At 46.5% G+C, this 20,573-nt stretch overlaps 1 protein-coding gene across 2 annotated transcripts in view; it reads right to left on the bottom strand.

The window, feature by feature from the left end:
- UBN2 (ubinuclein 2) overlaps nucleotides 1-20,573 on the bottom strand; it is a 228,306-nt gene that overhangs the window by 119,515 nt on the left and 88,218 nt on the right. For both annotated transcript variants that reach the window (XM_075321912.1, XM_075321913.1), the window contains 2 exons: nucleotides 1,370-1,859; nucleotides 1,223-1,293 (listed from right to left, as the gene is read on the bottom strand). In XM_075321912.1, coding sequence (XP_075178027.1) covers nucleotides 1,223-1,293; nucleotides 1,370-1,859 — 561 coding nt within the window. The remainder of the gene's footprint in view (nucleotides 1-1,222; nucleotides 1,294-1,369; nucleotides 1,860-20,573) is intronic.

Genomic DNA, 20,573 nt, shown 5'->3' with positions numbered 1-20,573 from the left:
TCTTGTTCGAAGATGAAATGACAACCCATCTTAAGATCCTTGATGGAGGAGCGGAGGTTCTTGGCCAAAATCTCCAGGTAGGCCGTGCTATCCATCTTCCCATGGATGCGGACCAGATGGCCAGGCCCCTTGGCTGAGAAACAGCCCCACAGCATGATGCTGCCACCACCATGCTTGACTGTAGGGATGGTATTCTTGGGGTCGTATGCAGTGCCATCCAGTCTCCAAACGTCACGTGTGTGGTTGGCACCAAAGATCTCGATCTTGGTCTCATCAGACCAGAGAACCTTGAACCAGTCTGTCTCAGAGTCCTCCAAGTGATCATGAGCAAACTGTAGACGAGCCTTGACATGACGCTTTGAAAGTAAAGGTACCTTACGGGCTCGTCTGGAACGGAGACCATTGCGGTGGAGTACGTTACTTATGGTATTGACTGAAACCAATGTCCCCACTGCCATGAGATCTTCCCGGAGCTCCTTCCTTGTTGTCCTTGGGTTAGCCTTGACTCTTCGGACAAGCCTGGCCTCGGCACGGGTGGAAACTTTCAAAGGCTGTCCTGGGCGTGGAAGGCTAACAGTAGTTCCATAAGCCTTCCACTTCCGGATGATGCTCCCAACAGTGGAGACAGGTAGGCCCAACTCCTTGGAAAGGGTTTTGTACCCCTTGCCAGCCTTGTGACCCTCCACGATCTTGTCTCTGATGGCCTTGGAATGCTCCTTTGTCTTTCCCATGTTGACCAAGTATGAGTGCTGTTCACAAGTTTGGGGAGGGTCTTAGTCAGAAAAGGATGGTAAAAGATAATTAATCCAAACATGTGAAGCTCATTGTTCTTTGTGCCTGAAATACTTCTTAATACTTTAGGGGAACCAAACAGAATTCTTGTGGTTTGAGGGGTTGAATAATAAATGACCCTCTGAATAAACTTTTCACAATTAAAAAATAAAATAAAAAAAGAAATAACATTCTTTTTTGCTGCAGTGCATTTCACACTTCCAGGCTGATCTACAGTCCAAATGTCACAATGCCAAGTTAATTCCGAATGTGTAAACCTGCTAAATCTGCAGGGGGTTGAATACTACTTGTAGGCACTGTATATCCATACCAACCAGTCTGTTTTAATAGTAAATACTGTGAATGTCATTTTGCAAGATGACATTTTACCATTTTAAATATCTAGCCTATATAAGCAATTGTAATAGCAGAAAATAAACGTTTTACATACTCTAACAAAATGTTATTTATCTCTTGAGTGAAGAACTTCTTCCGACCTTCTTCATCAAACATTTTGGCAGCCTAAGAGAAAATAGTGACAACGATGAAATATACATAAAGACACATCAGCACACAATTCAGTGTCTTCTGAACTTACCGCCCTCAGGTCTTCAATTCTCTTTTCCAGCTGAAGTGGAAGCCCCTCGGGAAGAGGTGGAACTTGTTTTGTAGTCGGCACCAGGGCTGAATTGCTTGGCTGCACCATATTGCCATTCTCACCCGGATCTGAAGCAGCAGGACTTTCATTGGATGCAGAGTCCAAAAGTTTATCGAGGTCAAAATCCCCAAACATTTCAAGTGCACACTCTGCCTCCTGCAAAAGCTCTCGCTCACTGCTACCGCCAAAGAGAGCAAGGACTGGGTCATTGCCGAGTGTCAGATCTGCCAAATCGTTGGAAACTGGAGCCACGTTGGGCTTTGTAGGGACAGGTACTACAGTTAAAGTTGATGGGTTTGGTTTATTGTCATTTTTTCGCATTGCATCTTTCTCCTTCTGAAATTTCTGAAGCATTGCAGCTAGAGCCATGGAATCTTTGTACAGTTTCTTCTTCTTTTTGTCAGGTTTATGGGCATTAAAGGCAACAACCCTAAAAGTAAACAAATAGTATATTAAAATCCTACAAGTACCAATACCTTACATACAGCTATGCTGCAAATCTATAGCAGAATTGTACTCTGGTAAAAGTTAGAGGATTATGAGAAATTATAACATTTTGCCTAAAGGGAATCCATCATATGATTAATCCTACCCAAACCAGCGGCAGCAAGAAATCAGAGCCTGGTGGCATGAATGCAGCAAGGTATATTTTTGCTTTAAACTTCTGGTGCTTAAAAAAAAAATATATAGTTAGAGAAACGCTAGAAAAAGTCAGTCAGTGGTGGATTAGTGATAACAAGTAGTAAAGTGCTCTATACTGGAGTCTAGCAGGTTGCACTCTCAACTTGAGTAACGCGTATAATGGAAGTCAATTATTGGGTAGTCCGGCTCGCCACCCACTTACAGTCCGCCATAAACAGAGCATTTCAGGGTAAGCAGTTTTTTTGTTTTTTTTGTTAAACACTGTATCAAACACACTTTTACACCCAGTGAGAAACATTCATAGACTGCATGTGGCTCGCAATGGAGTGCCGGCTTCGCCATTCACTGAAGCGAGCCAGCTCGGTGTTGGATTGTTCAAGAGCGACACATCCAAGCATCTGCTATATTTGGCCAAGTACAGAGTGTACCCAAGCACCCCGATGCTCGATTGAGCAGTGGCGAGCATTAGACCTTGCTAGTCTCTTCTCTGGCTATGATAAATGCCAAGCTTCTTTCAGCGCAGCTCCAATTAATAGATATCCAACGTAACAGACCCGTCATTCATCTGGAGAAGCGCTAGGAGAAGCCGGACATGGTGGTGCTGGATTAGTCTGGTCTCTAAGTATGGTTCCTGGCTGCATCTTCTAGCTGTAATTTTTTTGAAACACTAGATCGTTTCAGCATAAAATATACCAGGCTGCAATCATCTCACCAGCCTCTGATCAGCATTAATTGTGCGAATAGTTCCCTTCAAATATAAAGTCATTAGGATATCAAATTATTTCTGTCAGTAATGAAGAAACATCAATTTTTTAGATTACCAGAGTGAGTGCAAAAATTGGCACAAGTCTTTTCTCTGGGAGGTACCTGATAAAATCTAAAATAAATATTTTTATATAGCACTAACATATTCAGCAGCGCTTTACATAAATCAGGAACACTATCCCCATTGGGGATCACAATCTAAATTCCCTATCTGTATGTTTTTGGAGTGTGGGAGGAAACCGGAGAACCAGGAGGAAACCCACGCAAACACGGGGAGAGAACATACAAACTCCTTGAAGATGTTGTCCTTGGTGGGATTCGAACCCAGGACCCCAGCGCTGCAAAGCTGCAGTGCTAACCACTGAGCCACCGTGCCGTGATGGGAGAGGTGTAGATTCCATAGACCTATTTAAGGGTTAAAAGCAATCAAATAAGACTGGTGGTGTTTACAGGCTCTCCGTAAAAAGAACACAAAAAATGGCATAATGAATAACTTCCTAAAAAAGTGTTTAAATTAGTACAGTACACCCTGACTACGAGGGGCTGCTGATAAGTCTTTGTGATGATGCGAATAAGGACTATGGGGAGCCTGGGCATCATTGGATATCAGAGAGATCAGAGCATAACGGTGTTCCCTTGAAAATGTCTGAGATAAGTACTTTCTTTATACATTTACTTGGCGTTATACATCATTAACCTGTTTACCCTTGATTGAATAGGAAGAGAGTTTTAGGGACAGCAATCAAGGGATAGTCGCCGAGGAATGGGGGCACCAATCTACCTTTAGGGTGCGTCAGGGTGGATTGATTTAAATCACGCCGATTTAAATCATGATTTAAATCACGATTTAAATCAAAAGATTTTTTTCTATTTAAATCGGATCGATTTAAATCATGATTTTAATCATGATTTAAATCACTGATTTAAATCAAAAGGTTTTTTTTTAATATAAATCACGATTAAAATGAGAAGTGAGAGCAGTGTGCATGTGCGCCCATAGTTACACGGACGAAACTAGGGGCAACGATCTATCGCCAGGGTGAGGGGGGGACCCCCAAAGTAAGTAAAAATCTTTTTTGTTTTACTATATGGCAATAGGTAGGTGTTTAAAAGCAGCATGTCTTAATTGTATAAACTATTAATAGCCTCCACATTTTGTTCATACTGCCCCTTTAATTCCACACTTCTAGCTTGGTTTCAGTTTTGGTTTAGTTTCTTTTTCCCTGCATTCAGTTGACATGCCCAAACTTGTTGGATAGTCAGCAGTACTTGGCTCAGGCTGTAGTAACATCAGCAGTGCTTGGCTCAGGCTGTAGTAACAATCAAACTTCATAAGTGATCTGTGTGAGCCATGGCAGCAGGTCGTAAGAGAGACCCTATTTGGGTTCATTTTGTTGAGATGCCAGCAGCAGATCTTGGAAAGAAAGGTGCAAGAGCAAAGTGCAAATACTGTCAAAAGGATATCCAAGGACTTGTTTGCCGTTTGAAATCACATTATGAAAACTGCAACCAGAAGGGAAATGAAGATGTTGATAGTGATACAACTAATGTCAATGAACCCCCACAGCTTCTTATGCACCAGGAGCCTAGTACTAGTGGTAAGTCTGGCAATTAATTTACAACCTATTTTTTTAACAGACATTTTACTGGGATGGTTAAAGTCTATGAAAAGAAAAATTTCTAGCACTGGTAGTTCTGGAGTATAGAATTTAAATTTATGTTAAGGCAATATTTCACAGAAAATTAACGCTAAAGGACATGTGCACCTTTATTTTTTTAAGGTGCACATGTCCCCCCCCGCAGCGCTCTTACCTCCGATCCCCGCAGCGCTGAGATCCGTGGCTTCGTTTTGACCGTCCGCCTCCCGTCCTCCGGTTGCGGCCTACTCGCAGTGATCCAGCGGCGTGACGTCAGCGGGCCGCACGCTCCATTGAAATGAATGGAGGCGCGCTCGCGGACGGGCAGAACGAAGCCACGGATCCCCGCAGCGCTGACATCGGAGGTAAGAGAGCTGCGGGGGGAGGACATGTGCACACTGTGACTGGCTGCACCTTAAAAAATAAAGGTGCACATGTCCTTTAAGTAAAAATAAAGTGTGTATACGCTTTTTTTTTTTTTATTGTAGGCTGCAATTCACTTTTGAAGTCTGCCAAATTGACCATTTTAAAAAAAAAACATTTTTAAAACTTTTGTGACATAATTTTTTTCAGTTGCTGAGGCTCTGATATTAGTTACCAGTATTACAGCAACCTCACCGGAAAACTTGAGTAGCATAACTTTTGAGACAGCCCTTATAGGACGAGGACCATTACATTGTTCAAAAAGTTTGTTTCAATATTTTCGTTATATTTCTTCAAATACGCAGTCGATTTATATTTTTAATTTCTGTGCTTTCAGGGTCAAATATGGCTTGTGCTGCACGTGACAATCAATATCTGGGTACAACTTCAACAAAGCAGCCCAAAAAAAAAACTTTGCGTGCAACAAAGTGTAGAAAAATTCATCTTAAAGACTACGACGAGCCAGAAAGAACATTTTGATGAATTAATTGCTAAATTCATATTTTCAACCAATTCTTCTTTCCGACTAGTTGAGCACCCATTGTTTGTACAAATGATCGAAGGAATTAGACCAGGCTACAAACCACCAAGTAGATTTGATATCTCCGGAAAACATCTTCAGGCTGTATACGACATAGAAAGAGCGGCTTGTACAAAATATTTGAAAGACAAGGTTGTTAACATGAGCTTGGATGGTTGGAGCAACATCCACAACGACCCCATAATTTGCACTTGTGTCACAACAGAAGATGGTGAAACTTACCTTACAGACACAATCGACACATCTGGAAATTCACATACTGCTGAATATTTACTTGAAATTGCTAAGAACTCAATTCACCAATGCCAAGAACAGTTTGGATGTAAAGTAAGGAGCTTAGTTACTGATAACGCAAGCAATGTGGCAAAAATGCGAGCGGAACTGGCACAGGATGACACAAATGTCATTACATACGGTTGTTCTGCCCATTTGTTGCATCTTTTGGCAAAAGACCTGCATATTTTGGGTGTCAAGGAACATGTTGTAGAAATTGTTAAATATTTCCGCAATAATCATTTTGCACATGCAACCTACAAGGAAATGGGAGGACTGAAGTTGGTTCTACCACAAGATGTTAGATGGAATACCTTGGCTGACTGCTTGGAACTGTTTATTAACAACTGGTCAAAATTACTGTCCATTTGCGAAACACATCGGGATAAAATTGATGCTAATATACGAAGCAAAGTATTAAATCTTGGTGTGAAGAGAAATGCCGAGGACCTTTTGGAAAGGTTAAAGCCAATATCGATTGCGTTGGATAAAATGCAGAAAGATACTGCAACCATAGCTGATGCCACAGAAGTTTGGAAAGATTTAGAAGGTTCTCTAGATCTCTTGAACCTCTCAAACAATGTAAAGGTTGCAATACAGCACCGCAAGGACCAAGCATTAAAAGAAGAACACTATTTAGCCAATATCTTGCATCCCATCTACAGAGGGAAAAAATTATCTGAGGCGGAAATCAACTCTGCAATGGAGTGGCTCGCCAATACTAACCATGACATTGTGGCAACTGTGCTGAAATTGAAGTGTGAATCTGCACCATTTCAAAAATACATGTTTGCAGATAACGTCGTTAATGAACTAAAACCACTGGACTGGTGGAAGTCGCAATCACTTGTTCTTCCAGCAAAGATAATAAATCTAGCTACTCAGCTACTGACTGCATCGGCTTCATCCGCAGGAGTAGAGAGATTGTTTTCTTCATTTGGTTTTGTGCACACAACAGTCCGAAACCGCTTAGGAACTGCTAAAGCAGGACAACTGGTTTTCCTATTAAAAGTCCTAAATAAACAGTAGGCTTAAAGGACTGATGTATTCACTGAAGATGTTTGCTTACTTCAAACGTTAGAGATAGGCTATTGTTAAAAAGTACTTACTCTCTGTAGTTCAATTCTGAGTGTTTAATAGTGCAAATAAAAATTATTAGGTTTCATAATCAACTGTTTTAATATTTTTATTTGTGTAAAACAATTAGATTTGCAAAAAGACAAAGTTTTGCTTGTGTACAACTTGATTAAAAAATCTGATTTAAATCAAATGATTTAAATCAAAAAAATCTGATTTAAATCAAAAAAATCTGATTTTTTTGATTTTTTTAAAAAAATCAAGATTTTTATCCACACTGGGGTGCGTGTAACGCAAGTTATATCTCCATTGATGGGTAGTGGAGAGAAGTAGTTGGGTACATTTAGAATCTATTTCCCTATATTCATTATCAGCTAATGTTAGATAGTGATCTCTCTACTGAACATTTGGACTTAAAAATCTGCTAAGGCTTTTCATGGTCTTGTTCTTTTTGTGTTATGTGTTCAAGGTGTGGGATTGTATGGGACTTAATACATTTATTAATAAAGGTGTGTTTTTAGATATACTATTTGAGGCAGTCTCTGGATTAAAATTGAATTTACTGCCTTACATTGACCCTTTTTTTAGTGGTAATAACATGTCCTGGATACGTCTGTGTGGTGGCTCTTAAAGCACTGACTCCAGCAGTGGTCCACTCCTTGTGAATCTCCTCCAAATGGCCTTTTCTTAATCCGATCAAGGCTGCAGTTATCCTGTGTGACATTCGTCTCCCCGTTTTTAGATACCAGTGATAGCCTTTGGACTGGAGCCTCTCATCTGTCTCTCTACATTTAAATGGGTTTCCTTTCTCTCAGTACTGAATTGGTTAATGTCAGTTTTTCTCTTGCAGCTTTTCCAAGCCGTTTCTAGCTCTGCAGTTTGTGGTCACGCCCTTTAGGTTTAAATAGTGGTGTTACCCAGCAATCCCTGCTGAAGATACAAAGTCATTTGGTCTATGGCTGCCTTGGAGGAAGGTTCTGCTGTGGAAGATTCCTGTTCTCACGCTTTATCCTTTTGATTGCTTTTTTACCCCTGTTTGTCATTACTTAGGAACCCCACCTGCCATTCACCAGTCAGGGCATCTATAGGGTCTTCTGGAGGGTCTCAGGTCCTGCTCACCAACAGTAGTCTTCATACTGGTGAGATTTTTTTGTTGTTACATACAATTGGGAACAGAATAAGGGGCTGTATTGATATTTATTAAGCACACAGTGCTAAAACAATTGATCATATTTGGCATTATAGATTTGGAAGTGTGCATGATTAGGTAATTTCTGTTTGATCTTAGTCCTGTTGCAATTTGGCAATAACTACTTTGGACATTTCCTTTCTTTTAGAAAAATACCATCTCAATTCTGGTAGGTGCTAATGTGTGAAATAATGTGGCCAACAAAGATACAAGTTTTAAAGGGACTGCATCGCGTTTTTTTTATTAAAATAAGGCTATGTGTCCACGCTGCGGATTTCGCGCGGATTTTGCCGGGGATTTACCACGGATTTTCCGAAAATCTGCAGCAGCGGCACTTCCAAGCCATTTCAATGGCATTTTGGAAATGCTGTGTCCATGCTGCGGATTTTTCCGCGGCGGATTTGCCGCGGATTTTGATCCGGACAAATCTGCAGCATGTCAATTATTGTTGCGGATTTTGGTGCGGATTTTGGGTATAGAATGGGGAAAAAAACCCCAAAAAATCCGCATCAAAATCCGCGGCAAAAATAAGGTGCGGATTTGCCGCAAAAGTCGCGAATTTTCATGCAGAAAAATCCGCAGGTACATTCTACCGTGGACACATAGCCTAAGTGATTCTGAAATGAAGTATTTCTAATTCAAAATGAAATTCGTAGCTTATTTAGTTTTTATGTAATTCTAATTTTACTGTATGCACTGGGGGCCATGTTGGATTTGCTGTGTGAGTAACGACAGTTACACACTCCTTTACGGCAGCCCCTGTGCATAGAGAATAGTGGTCGCTATCCGACCCTATGTTTAACGTTACAGTGGGTGTGTGCTGTGATCTGTACGCGCCCCCTGGGCTGTCCATATCACAGCAAAGGGAAGATTTCAGCGCCATTTTTGTGGAGATTCAATCCATGCTCTTAGCGCCACTTTACACCTGTCAACCGCCGGGATGTAAGTCCGGGACGCCTCCCCTCCCCCCGTTACCGATCACACAACCCTCCCTCCCTCTGTTCTCACCAGCCCCCGCCCCCTGCCGTTACAGTCTTATTAAATCACGTCCCTCCGCTGTCCCCAGCCCCGTTCTGGCGGCCGCCGGTGTGTGTGTCCTCCCTCTGCTCTCACCAACCCCCTGCCGTTACCGTCTGTAATGAAACCCCCTCCCTCCCCCAGCTGTCCTCAGCCCCGTCCACGTTCGTGTGTGTGTGTGTTGTGTGTGTGTCAACCCTTCCGCTTGCTACCCTGTGTGTACTGGCGATACTGTCTGCATGGTTGTTTATCTAATCCTCCCCTGTGTGATACTGTGTGCTGAGCTGTGTATCTAATCCTCCCCTGTGTGATACTGTCTGCTGAGCTGTGTATCTAATCCTCTCCTGTGATACTGTGTGCTGAGCCGTGTATCTAATCCTCTCCTGTGTGATACTGTCGCTGAGCTGTATCTAATCCTCGTGTGATACTGTATGCTGAGTTGTCTATTTCTCTCCTGTGTGATACTGTCTGCACAGCTGTGTAACTAATCCTACCCTTATCCATCATATAGTGCCACCTACTGAGCCAACTACTGAGCCACCGTACAGTGCCAACTAGAGAGACAACTACTGAGCCACAGTACAGTGCCAACTACTGAGCCACCGTACAGTGCCAACTAGAGACAACTACTGAGCCACCATATAGTGCCAACTACTGAGCCACAGTACAGTGCCAACTACTGAGCCACAGTACAGTGCCAACTACTGAGCCACAGTACAGTGCCAACTACTGAGCCACCGTACAGTGCCAACTAGAGAGACAACTACTGAGCCACAGTACAGTGCCAACTACTGAGCCACCGTACAGTGCCAACTAGAGAGACAACTACTGAGCCACCATACAGTGCCACCTACAGAGCCACCATACAGTGCCACCTACAGAGCCACCGTACAGTGCCACCTACAGAGCCACCGTGCAGTGCCACCTACAGAGCCACCGTGCAGTGCCACCTACAGAGCCACCGTGCAGTGCCACCTACAGAGCCACCGTGCAGTGCCACCTACAGAGCCACCGTACAGTGCCACCTACAGAGCCACCGTACAGTGCCACCTACAGAGCCACCGTACAGTGCCACCTACAGAGCCACCGTACAGTGCCACCTACAGAGCCACCGTACAGTGCCACCTACAGAGCCACCGTACAGTGCCACCTACAGAGCCACAGTACAGTGCCAACTAGAGAGACAACTACAGAGCCACCGTACAGTGCCAACTACAGAGCCACCGTACAGTGCCAACTACAGAGCCACCGTACAGTGCCAACTACAGAGCCACCGTACAGTGCCAACTACAGAGCCACCGTACAGTGCCAACTACAGAGCCACCGTACAGTGCCAACTACAGAGCCACCGTACAGTGCCAACTACAGAGCCACCGTACAGTGCCAACTACAGAGCCACCGTACAGTGCCAACTACAGAGCCACCGTACAGTGCCAACTACAGAGCCACCGTACAGTGCCAACTACTGAGCCACCGTACAGTGCCAACTACTGAGCCACCGTACAGTGCCAACTACTGAGCCACCGTACAGTGCCAACTACTGAGCCACCGTACAGTGCCAACTACTGAGCCACCGTACAGTGCCAACTACTGAGCCACCGTACTGTGCAAACTACTGAGCCACCGTACTGTGCAAACTACTGAGCCACCGTACTGTGCAAACTACTGAGCCACCGTACTGTGCAAACTACTGAGCCACCGTACTGTGCAAACTACTGAGCCACCGTACTGTGCAAACTACTGAGCCACCGTACAGTGCCATCTACAGAGCCACAGTACAGTGCCAACTACAGAGCCACAGTACAGTGCCAACTATAGAGCCACCATACAGTGTCAACTACAGAGCTACAGTACAGTGCAAACTTGCAAACTACAGAGCCACAGTACAGTGCCAACTACAGAGCCACCGTACAAAGCCAACTACTGAGCCACCGTACAGTGCCAACTACTGAGCCACCGTACAGTGCCAACTACTGAGCCACCGTACAGTGCCAACTACTGAGCCACCGTACAGTGCCAACTACTGAGCCACCGTACAGTGCCAACTACTGAGCCACCGTACAGTGCCAACTACTGAGCCACCGTACAGTGCCAACTACTGAGCCACCGTACAGTGCCAACTACTGAGCCACCGTACAGTGCCAACTACTGAGCCTCCGTACTGTGCCAACTACTGAGCCACCGTACTGTGCCAACTACAGAGCCACCATACTGTGCCAACTACAGAGCCACAGTACAGAGCCAACTACAGAGCCACAGTACAGTGCCAACTACAGAGCCACCGTACAGTGCCAACTACTGAGCCACCATACAAACGTACAAAAAAGCACCTGTTGCAAAAAAACGCGGCAACAACGCATGATTTTTTACCGCGTTTTTGCTCACTGCGTTTTTATCATTGAACAATGCCATTAAAGATTGTTTAAAAAATAAAAAAAGATAAAAGGTTTGACATTTCCTTCTTCAATATGTTCTTCATTCTCCACTAGTGTATGCAGGAGAGCAGGCAGCTGCAGAACTACAAGGCTTAGCATGCTCCATCCAGGACTGTATGCTGGAGGGACAGGCAGGGGGAGCAGAACTACAAGGCTCAGCATACTTCATCTAATAGTTTTTTGCCCCCCAAAAAAATGACATGGGCTTCGCCATATTTTTGTATGCTAGCCAGGTACGGCAGGCAGGTACGGGCTGCCCCCAACCCCCAGCTGCCTATTTGTACCCGGTTGTGAACCAAAAATATAGCGAAGCCCTTTTTTTTTTTTTTAAATTATATCATGACTTTCATGAAATAATTAAAATAAAAAAAATGACGTGGGCTTCGCCCAATTTTTGAGTCCAGCCAGGTACAACTAGGCAGCTGGGGATTGGAATATGCAGTGCAGAGTACCCAAGCTTTCTGGGCACCCATGCTGCGTATTGCAGTCCGCAGCCACCCCAGAAAATGGCGCTTTCATAGAAGAGCCATCTTCTGGCGCTGTATCCAACTCTTCCAGCTGCCCTGATGCCGGGTGGCTCGCTGGGTAATAATGGGGTTAGGGCTAGCTTTATATTATTAGCTGGCCCTAAGCCCGAAATTCATGTTGTCACGCCAATATTAGACATGGCCACCATGAATTTCTAGTAAAGATAAAATAAAACACAACACACAGAAAAATATTTTTATTAGAAATGAAACACAACACAATTAGTGACTCCATCTTTATTGAAATAAAGAACCCCCCTCCGCAGTAATCCTGGGTCAAGGGTCCCGCGCCGTCCAATATCATCTGATCGGTTTGCTGGAAGGCATACCGATCAGATGATGTGTCAGGATCAAGGATGTGAATCACATCACACATCAGCTGATTGTATAAACAGCTTTTATACAATCAGCTGATGCATGAGTGAAAAACAAAAAAAACAAAACCCTACACACTTACATGCTGGCTCCTGTCCGATCGCTGCAGGAGCTGCCGGTGATCAGCTGATAGTCTCCTGACGGCATCAGCTGATAGCCGGGCGGTAAAAAGCCGGCGTCACCGCGCGACTTGCGATCAGCTGATGCGTCAGGTGACTGCATCAGGTGATCCTCCGTCAGGTCCTGCATCCATTGGACGAGCCTTGGAGCCGGTACTCAGCCTGAGCAGCGGTACCGTAAGAGGAGCTGGGAGCGGGCATGGCACCGGGAGTCTGCAGACAGGGGAGTATGTCTTTTTTATTTTTTTCTACAGTTCACTTGATTTCCAGCTGCTTTATCGCCCGAACGGGAGCGGGCCTGCGGCGCACGGGAGACTGATGGCCGCAGTCTGTATAATTATATATATATATATATATATATATAAAAATGTGTTTCCACTTTACTTCCGGGTGGAGCTGTACAATTCATATACAGTCACCCAGAAAATGCCGACACATTACTATGAAATACACCTCCTCCCCTTTTGGGTGCAGTCTAACACCCAAAAGGGGAGGAGAATAGGCATGTCATCTAGTGACTGCCCAAATTTGCAGCTATCGTAATTCTACTAAGGATTACTATAGCTTTTTGATGTGTACACAGGAAGAAGCTCCCCCTACTGGCAATTATAAGTATTTTTAATATAAAAGTTTTATTTTACATATTTAAAAGTTGAAATACATTAAGAAAATAGTTGTTACACACTTATAATAATATTGTTAGCTGATTTGGCCTACAAAAAAAAAAAAAATAATAGACGATACAGTCCCTTTAACCCCTTCACCCCCGGCCACTAAAACACCCTAATGACCGGGCCATTTTTTGCAATTCTGACCAGTGTCACTTTGACAAGTTATAACTCTGGAACGCTTCAACGGATCCTGGCGATTCTGAGATTGTTTTTTCGTGACATATTGTACTTCATGTCAGTGGTAAATTTAAACTGATAATTTTTGCGTTTATTTGTGAAAATTTAGGAAATTTTGCGAAAATTTCGCAATTTTCAAACTTTGAAAATTTATGCCCATAAATCTGAGAGATATGTCACACATAATAGTTACTAAATAAACTTTCCCACTTGTCTACTTTACGTCAGCGCAATTTTCGAAACAAAATTTTTTTTCGTTAGGAAGTTAGAAGGGTCATCAGCAATTTCTCACTTTTCCAACAAAATTTAGAAAATAATTTTTTTTTAGGGACCACATCACATTTGAAGTGACTTTGAGAGACCTAGGTGACAGAAAATACCGAAAAATTGACCCCATTCTAAAAACTGCACCCCTCACTCTGCTCAAAACCACATCCAAGAAGATTAACCCTTTAGGTGCTTCACAGGAACCAAAGCAATGTGGAAGGAAAAAATTAAAATTTTACTTTTTAACACAAAAGAAGGGAATTTTGTTACTTACCGTAAATTCCTTTTCTTCTAGCTCTTATTGGGAGACCCAGACGATTGGGGTATAGCTACTGCCCTCCGGAGGCCACACAAAGCACTACACTAAAAAGTGCAAGGCCCCTCCCCTTCTGGCTATACCCCCCCGTGATATCACGGGTTCTCCAGTTTTAGTGCCAAAGCAAGAAGGAGGAAGCCAATAACTGGTTTAAACAAATTAACTCCGAGTAACATCGGAGAACTGAAAAACCGTTCAACATGAACAACATGTGTACCCGCAAACAACAAAAAAATCCCGAAGGACAACAGGGCGGGTGCTGGGTCTCCCAATAAGAGCTAGAAGAAAAGGAATTTACGGTAAGTAACAAAATTCCCTTCTTCTTCAGCGCTCTATTGGGAGACCCAGACGATTGGGACGTCCAAAAGCTGTCCCTGGGTGGGTAAAGAAATACCTCATGTTAGAGCTGCAAGACAGCCCTCCCCTATGGGGAAGCCACTGCCACCTGCAGGGCTCTTCTACCTAGGCTGGCGTCCGCCGAAGCATAGGTATGCACCTGATAATGTTTGGTGAAAAAATGTGCAGGCTCGACCAGGTAGCTGCCTGGCACACCTGTTGAGCCGTAGCCTGGTGTCGTAATGCCCAAAACGCACCTACGGCTCTGGTAGAATGGACCTTCAGCCCTGAAGGAACCGGAAGCCCCGCAGAACGGTAGTCTTCAAGAATTGGTTCTTTGATCCATCGAGCCATGGTGGCTTTAGAAACCTGCAACCCCTTGCGCGTACCAGCGACAAGGACAAAAAATGCATCAGAGCGGCGCATGGGCGCCGTGCGGGAAATGTAGATTCTGAGTGCTCTCACCAGAACTAACAACTGTAAATCCTTTTCATACCGGAGAACCGGATGAGAACAAAAGGAAGGAAAGGGTATATCCCGATTAAGAAGAAACGCGGATACAACCTTAGGGAGAAACTCCTGAATAGGGCGCAGCACTACCTTGTCCTGGTGGAACACTAGGAAGGGAGCCTTGAATGACAGAGCCGCCAGCTTAGACACTCGCCGAAGCGACGTGATCGCAACCAGAAAGGCCACTTTCTGTGACAGGCGCGAAAGGGAAACTTCCCTCAGAGGCTCGAAATGCGGCTTCTGGAGAGCAACTAGTACCCTGTTCAGATCCCATGGATCTAACGGCCGCTTGTACGGGGGCACAATATGACAAACCCCCTGTAGTAACGTGCGCACCTTAGGAAGACGTGCTAGACGCTTCTGAAAAGAACACGGATAGTGCCGAGACTTGCCCTTAAAGGGAGCCGAGCGACCAACCTCTTTCCCAACCAGATTGCAGGAGGGAAGGCAAAGAGGCAATGCCGATGGCCAGGGAGACCCTCCCTGAGCAGAACACTAAGATAAGAATATCTTCCACGAGTTGTGGTAGATCTTGGCAGACCGCGGCTGGCTAGCCCGTCTCATGGTGGCAATGACGTCGTGCTCACGGTCGACCGACGGTGAGATGCCACAGATCACGGTACCACGACCTCCCCGGCCAGTCTGGGGCGACGAGGATGGTGTGGCAGCAATCGGTAGCTGGAACTGTGACCAATCCTGAGCCAAGGCGCCTGTCGCCAGAGCTCTTTGATCGTAAGACCGCGTCATGAAAATCGGGACCTTGTTGTTGCCGAGAAGCCATGACGTCGACGTCCGTCTTCATCCTGCGTCTACAGAATTCTTGCAAACAAACGGGTGCAGAGCCCATTCCCCTGCGTCCACGCCCTGGCGACTGAGGAAGTCTGCTTCCTAGTGTCGTACGCCCGGGATGTGAACAGCTGATATGGTGTATGCTCTGTCTTCTACCCATAGCAGAATCCGCCGGACCTCTTGGGAGTCTTGTCGACTGCGTAGTCCGCCTTGGTGGTTGGTGTATGCCACCGCTGTGGATAGTCCGACTGAATTCGGATCTATTTGCATTCCAGCCACTGCAGGAAGGCTTGCAGTGCAAGGTACACTGCCCAGAGCTCCAGACCACTGAGTTGAAGAGTGGACTCCTCTGAAGATGGTCTTTGACCGTCTGGAAAAGCTAAAACTCGCCTCTGGATGAGGCGCCTCCTTGAAGGAGAGACTGTCCCCTCGTCTGTAGTGAACGCTGTTTGTCCAGCGGAAGCTTCACTATCGCTGAGAGAGTGTGAAAACTCTCCAGGAGATGCCAGCGATTGGGTTCAACCTTGACAAGTTGAAGACCCACCCGAAACTCTGGGAAGGGTCCAGCGCCATGTTCAGGTTGTGTTGGCATGCTTGTAAAGGAGAGTGCCTTGACCAGTAGATTGCCCAAGTAAAGGATCACAGAGTGACCGTGAGAGCGCGGGACTGCTCCCTCTGCTGCCACGAACTTGGTGAACACCCGTGGGGCTGTCGCCAGCCAAAGGGTATGGCTACGAAACGAAATATTCTCGTCTTTAATAACGAATCGTAGCCAACGCCGGTGCCTCGGAGCAATCGGCACGTGTAGATAAGCATCCTGATGTCTATTGAAGCTAGGAAAACTCCTTGAGACAGAGAGGCAATGACGGAACGGAGTGATGCCATCCGGAACCGCCTGGTTTTCACGTGCTCGTTAAGCAGTATAAAGTCCAGAACGGGACGGAAGGAGCCGTCCTATTTTGGCACCACGACCAGGTCGGGGCAAAATGCGTATCTGGTTCCTGAAGAGGAACAGGGATTACCGCTCTTTCCGCCTGCAGAAGAGCCTCGGCTCGGTCGGTGCGGTAGTTTGAAAACAAACTGACTCTCACTCACAGGCCCTCAACCTGCGGTAGGTAAATGCCGCTAAAGCGGGGGAGTCTGCCCCCCCGCGGTTGCGGAGTGAGAGGGCTGAAAATTATGAGGAAAACGCTTTGGTAGCGGATCCTCCGGCTGCCTTCCCCGGGCGTGAATTGAGCCCGCTAGGAATCTATGCCCTTCTGGGCTTTTTGAGTCGTCTTGGATAGTTGAATGATTTCATTCAACCCTTACCAACAGACTATCACTAGATAAAGGCAACCTGGTTAAGCACTTCGTTGGAAGCAGCCTCTGTTCCAATCTCTCAACTACTAGCCTCTGCGTAAAAACACGGAGTTGGCGGATGCCACTGACGTCCGGCTCGTAGAGTCTCGGACAGCAATAACAGCATGATTCGCCATGCCGACATTGCGAGTTAAAGACGCTGCTGGGACCGAGAGTACCTGTGACAGCGACCCTCTGCGCAATACTAGCTGAAATAGCTTGGAGTGCCTTCACGGCTGCGACTGCCGGAGCAGCCGACCTGCCGATAGCTTCATAGACAGATTGCAACCAGAGGCCAATCTGCCTGTCAATGGCCTTTTGAAGTGAAGTCCTATCCACCACTACAACTATAGATCTAGCTGCAAGCATGGAGATTGGGGGATCCACATTTGGATACTGGGTCTAGCGCTTGACCACGTCAGGGGGAGCGACACGTGTCTCATTAATACGGTCGGAGAAACGCTTATCGTGATAAGCGTGTCGTTTCTGGACTGCGTCTCTGGGGTCAGAGTGCTAAACAAGTACTCAATATATAGAGATTTCTCTTGCTGTGAAGCTGACCCCTCCACTGGAGGAGTTGAGGGAGAAATACCCAACCTTTCGTTGATGGACGCAATAAGATTATTCACTATAGCGTCACCATCCGGTGTATCCGGATTGAGAGCGGTCTCAGGAACAGAGTCCTGAACAGCTACGTCTGCCTCATCGTACAGAGAGTACTCCAGCTGGGACCTTGCCCAGTGATGTAGTCGAGGGCTAATGCCAGCGAGCCCGCTTAGGCCATCTGGGACTGTCGACCGTGTCGGATGCCTGCTCTCTGGGATGCCTGGAATCACTCTGGCGCCTTGAGATGCTCCAGATCAGGGCGGCCAGGGTCATTGCAACCATATTGCCCACGGTCTGCTTGGGGTGCAAAGTCTGTAAGATGTCAGTCATAGTCACAGACAATATATCAGCGGAAAAACTGCAACTTCGTCCCTGTCTCTGGACAGAGATCACAGGTGGTTCCTTTGGCCACATATAGCAGAGACCCCGGTTGAGCAATTGCACGCACTGGGGGTCCTGAAACCGTATGACATGCAGTACAAGCAGCATAGAAAGCCCGTGCATTGGCAACTTGTCTTTTTCTGCTGTTGTTGTCTAGCTATCTAAGAGCCTAGCCGAGGATAGCGACCGTACAGTGAATAGTCATACAAGCATGAAGTACAAATAAACACTTCAGCACATGTAGTACACGCAGCATTGAAAACTTGTGGCTTGGCACATTTGCTCTTCTGCTGCTGTTGTCTATTTATCTAGGAGCATGAGACAAGGATAGCGACATACAGTGAATGTATAGCATACAGCATGACAGTAAACACTGCAGCCCATGCAATCCAAGCAGCATTGAAAGCTTGCGCGTTAGCACCCTAGCCTTTCTGCTGCTGTTGTCTATTTATCCAGGAACATTAGCCAAGGATAGCGACATACAGTGAATGTATAGCATACAAGCATGACAGTAAACACTGCAGCCAATGCAAGTCAAGCAGCATTGAAAACTTGTGCCGTAGCACCATTGCTCTACTGCTGCTTTTGTCTGTTTATCTGGGCGCATTAGCCAAGAATAGCGACATACAGTGAATGTATATCATAACAATAAACCGTGCAGCACATGCAAGCGAAGCAGCATTGAAAGCTTGTGCCTTAGCACAAATTGCTCTACTGCTGCTGTTGCCCAATCTGACAGTAAACACTGCAGCACATGCAAACGACGAAGCATTGAAAGCTTGTGCCTCAGCAGCATTGCTTATTTGCTGCTGTTGCCCAGAATAGCGACAGTACAGTACAGTGCATAGCATATCAGCACACAGTCCAAAAGCCCACTTCAGCATTAGTGGTGTCAGTTGCTTACCGCCCGCACAAGAGCGGGTGCGAGGTCGCCCAAAAACCTGTGACTGGTTCCGTTCTCCCAGAGTGGAAACCATAATGGCTGCCGGCTTCTCTTCCCCGTCCTGTGCAGAGGGGCGGGCCGTGGGCGAGCCCCAGCCAAGAGCGGGAACCCGGCGTCTCACTGTGTTCAGTGAGAGGGGGCTGGAGAATGCAAAGCAGACTCCAGCTCCCTGCGCTGAGCTACTGTACAGCGTCCCGCCCCTCCTCTGACTGGCAGGGCTGGGGCGGGAACGAAACGAAAGCTAGGCCGCAAAGCCGGGGACTCTAGTAATAAGCGCGGCCGTCCCATGTGCACGGCCGACGCCGAAGTCCCCCGGCGCACCACAAGTCCCAGCCGCGCCACAATGTAAAAAACAACCAGCAGCGGCCGGCGCGGCCGTTTTCAATACATAAATTCACTCAGCAAAGCTGCAGTGAATAATAGCACCAGCGCTCCGCGCTGTTGTCCCCGGCGCACTAACACTCCCAGCAATGCTGGTGTGTGTGGGCGCGATGTGCATGGGAACACAGAGTACCTTGATGTAGCAGGGCCCTGTCCCTGACGATACTCAGCTCCATATCCAGCAGGTTCTCTGGGTCTGTGGATGGAGCTCGGTCTCTGTGCCTGGAGACCGGTAAGATCCCACTTCACCCAGAGCCCTGAGGGGGGATGGGGAAGGAAAACAGCATGTGGGCTCCGGCCTCTGTACTAGCAATAAGTACCTCAACCTTACAACACCATCCACGGGTGAGAAGGGAGCATGCTGGGGGCCCTATATGGGCCCTCTTTTCTTCCATCCGACATAGTCAGCAGCTGCTGCTGACTAAAATCTGTGGAGCTATGCATGGATGTCTGACCTCCTTCGCACACAAAGCTAAAACTGGAGAACCCGTGATATCACGGGGGGGTATAGCCAGAAGGGGAGGGGCCTTGCACTTTTTAGTGTAGTGCTTTGTGTGGCCTCCGGAGGGCAGTAGCTATACCCCAATCGTCTGGGTCTCCCAATAGAGCGCTGAAGAAATACATAATTACTTACCGGTAATGTGTTTTTTTCTGAACCCATGACGGCACCACGAGAGAGGGGATCCGCCCTTCAAGGACAGGAAACCTCCAGAATAAAAAGGGGCGGCACCTCTCCCCGCATCAGTTGATTACCGAGCATGACAGGACCTCCGAAACAAGGAACATCGTTAAAACATATCCCGCCACCATAACCGCCCAGTGAAGAGGAGCGAAAAAGGAAGCAAACTAGCAACACCTAAGTGCAGGGAGGGAATGTAAGGGTGCCGTCATGGGTTCAGAAAAAACACATTACCGGTAAGTAATTACGTATTTTTCCAGCACCCATGATGGCACCACGAGAGAATTACAGAGATGAAGACCTAGGGAGGGACAACAGTTTGCAGAACCCGTCTCCCAAAGGTGATGTCGGTGAACGACAAATCAAGGCGATAGTGATTAAAAAAGGTGGACGGAGAAGACCAGGTTGCCGCCTTACATATTTGCTCGATGGAAACCTCTGACCTGTCCGCCCAGGAAGATGCCATCGCTCGCGTGGAGTGCGCCTTCAGACCAGGAGGTATGGCTTCACCCCCGGCCGTGTAAGCAACAGAGATGGCATCCCTGATCCACCTGGCCAAGGTGGATTTAGAAGCCTTAAGCCCCTTCCTACAACCCTGGAAGACTACAAACAGACTTATCCCTCCTCCCGTCTGAGGTGACCAACCGATCCCGTTGAAGACAACGCCTAACATCCAGGCAGTGCCATCCCATCTCCTCCGGAGTAGAAGGGTTGGCATAAAAAGAGG

This window comes from Anomaloglossus baeobatrachus, chromosome 8 (assembly GCF_048569485.1).
Source record: "Anomaloglossus baeobatrachus isolate aAnoBae1 chromosome 8, aAnoBae1.hap1, whole genome shotgun sequence".
NCBI lineage: Eukaryota > Metazoa > Chordata > Amphibia > Anura > Aromobatidae > Anomaloglossus > Anomaloglossus baeobatrachus.
Note: the sequence above shows the minus strand (reverse complement) of the source record. Positions and strands in the feature narration are given on the sequence as shown.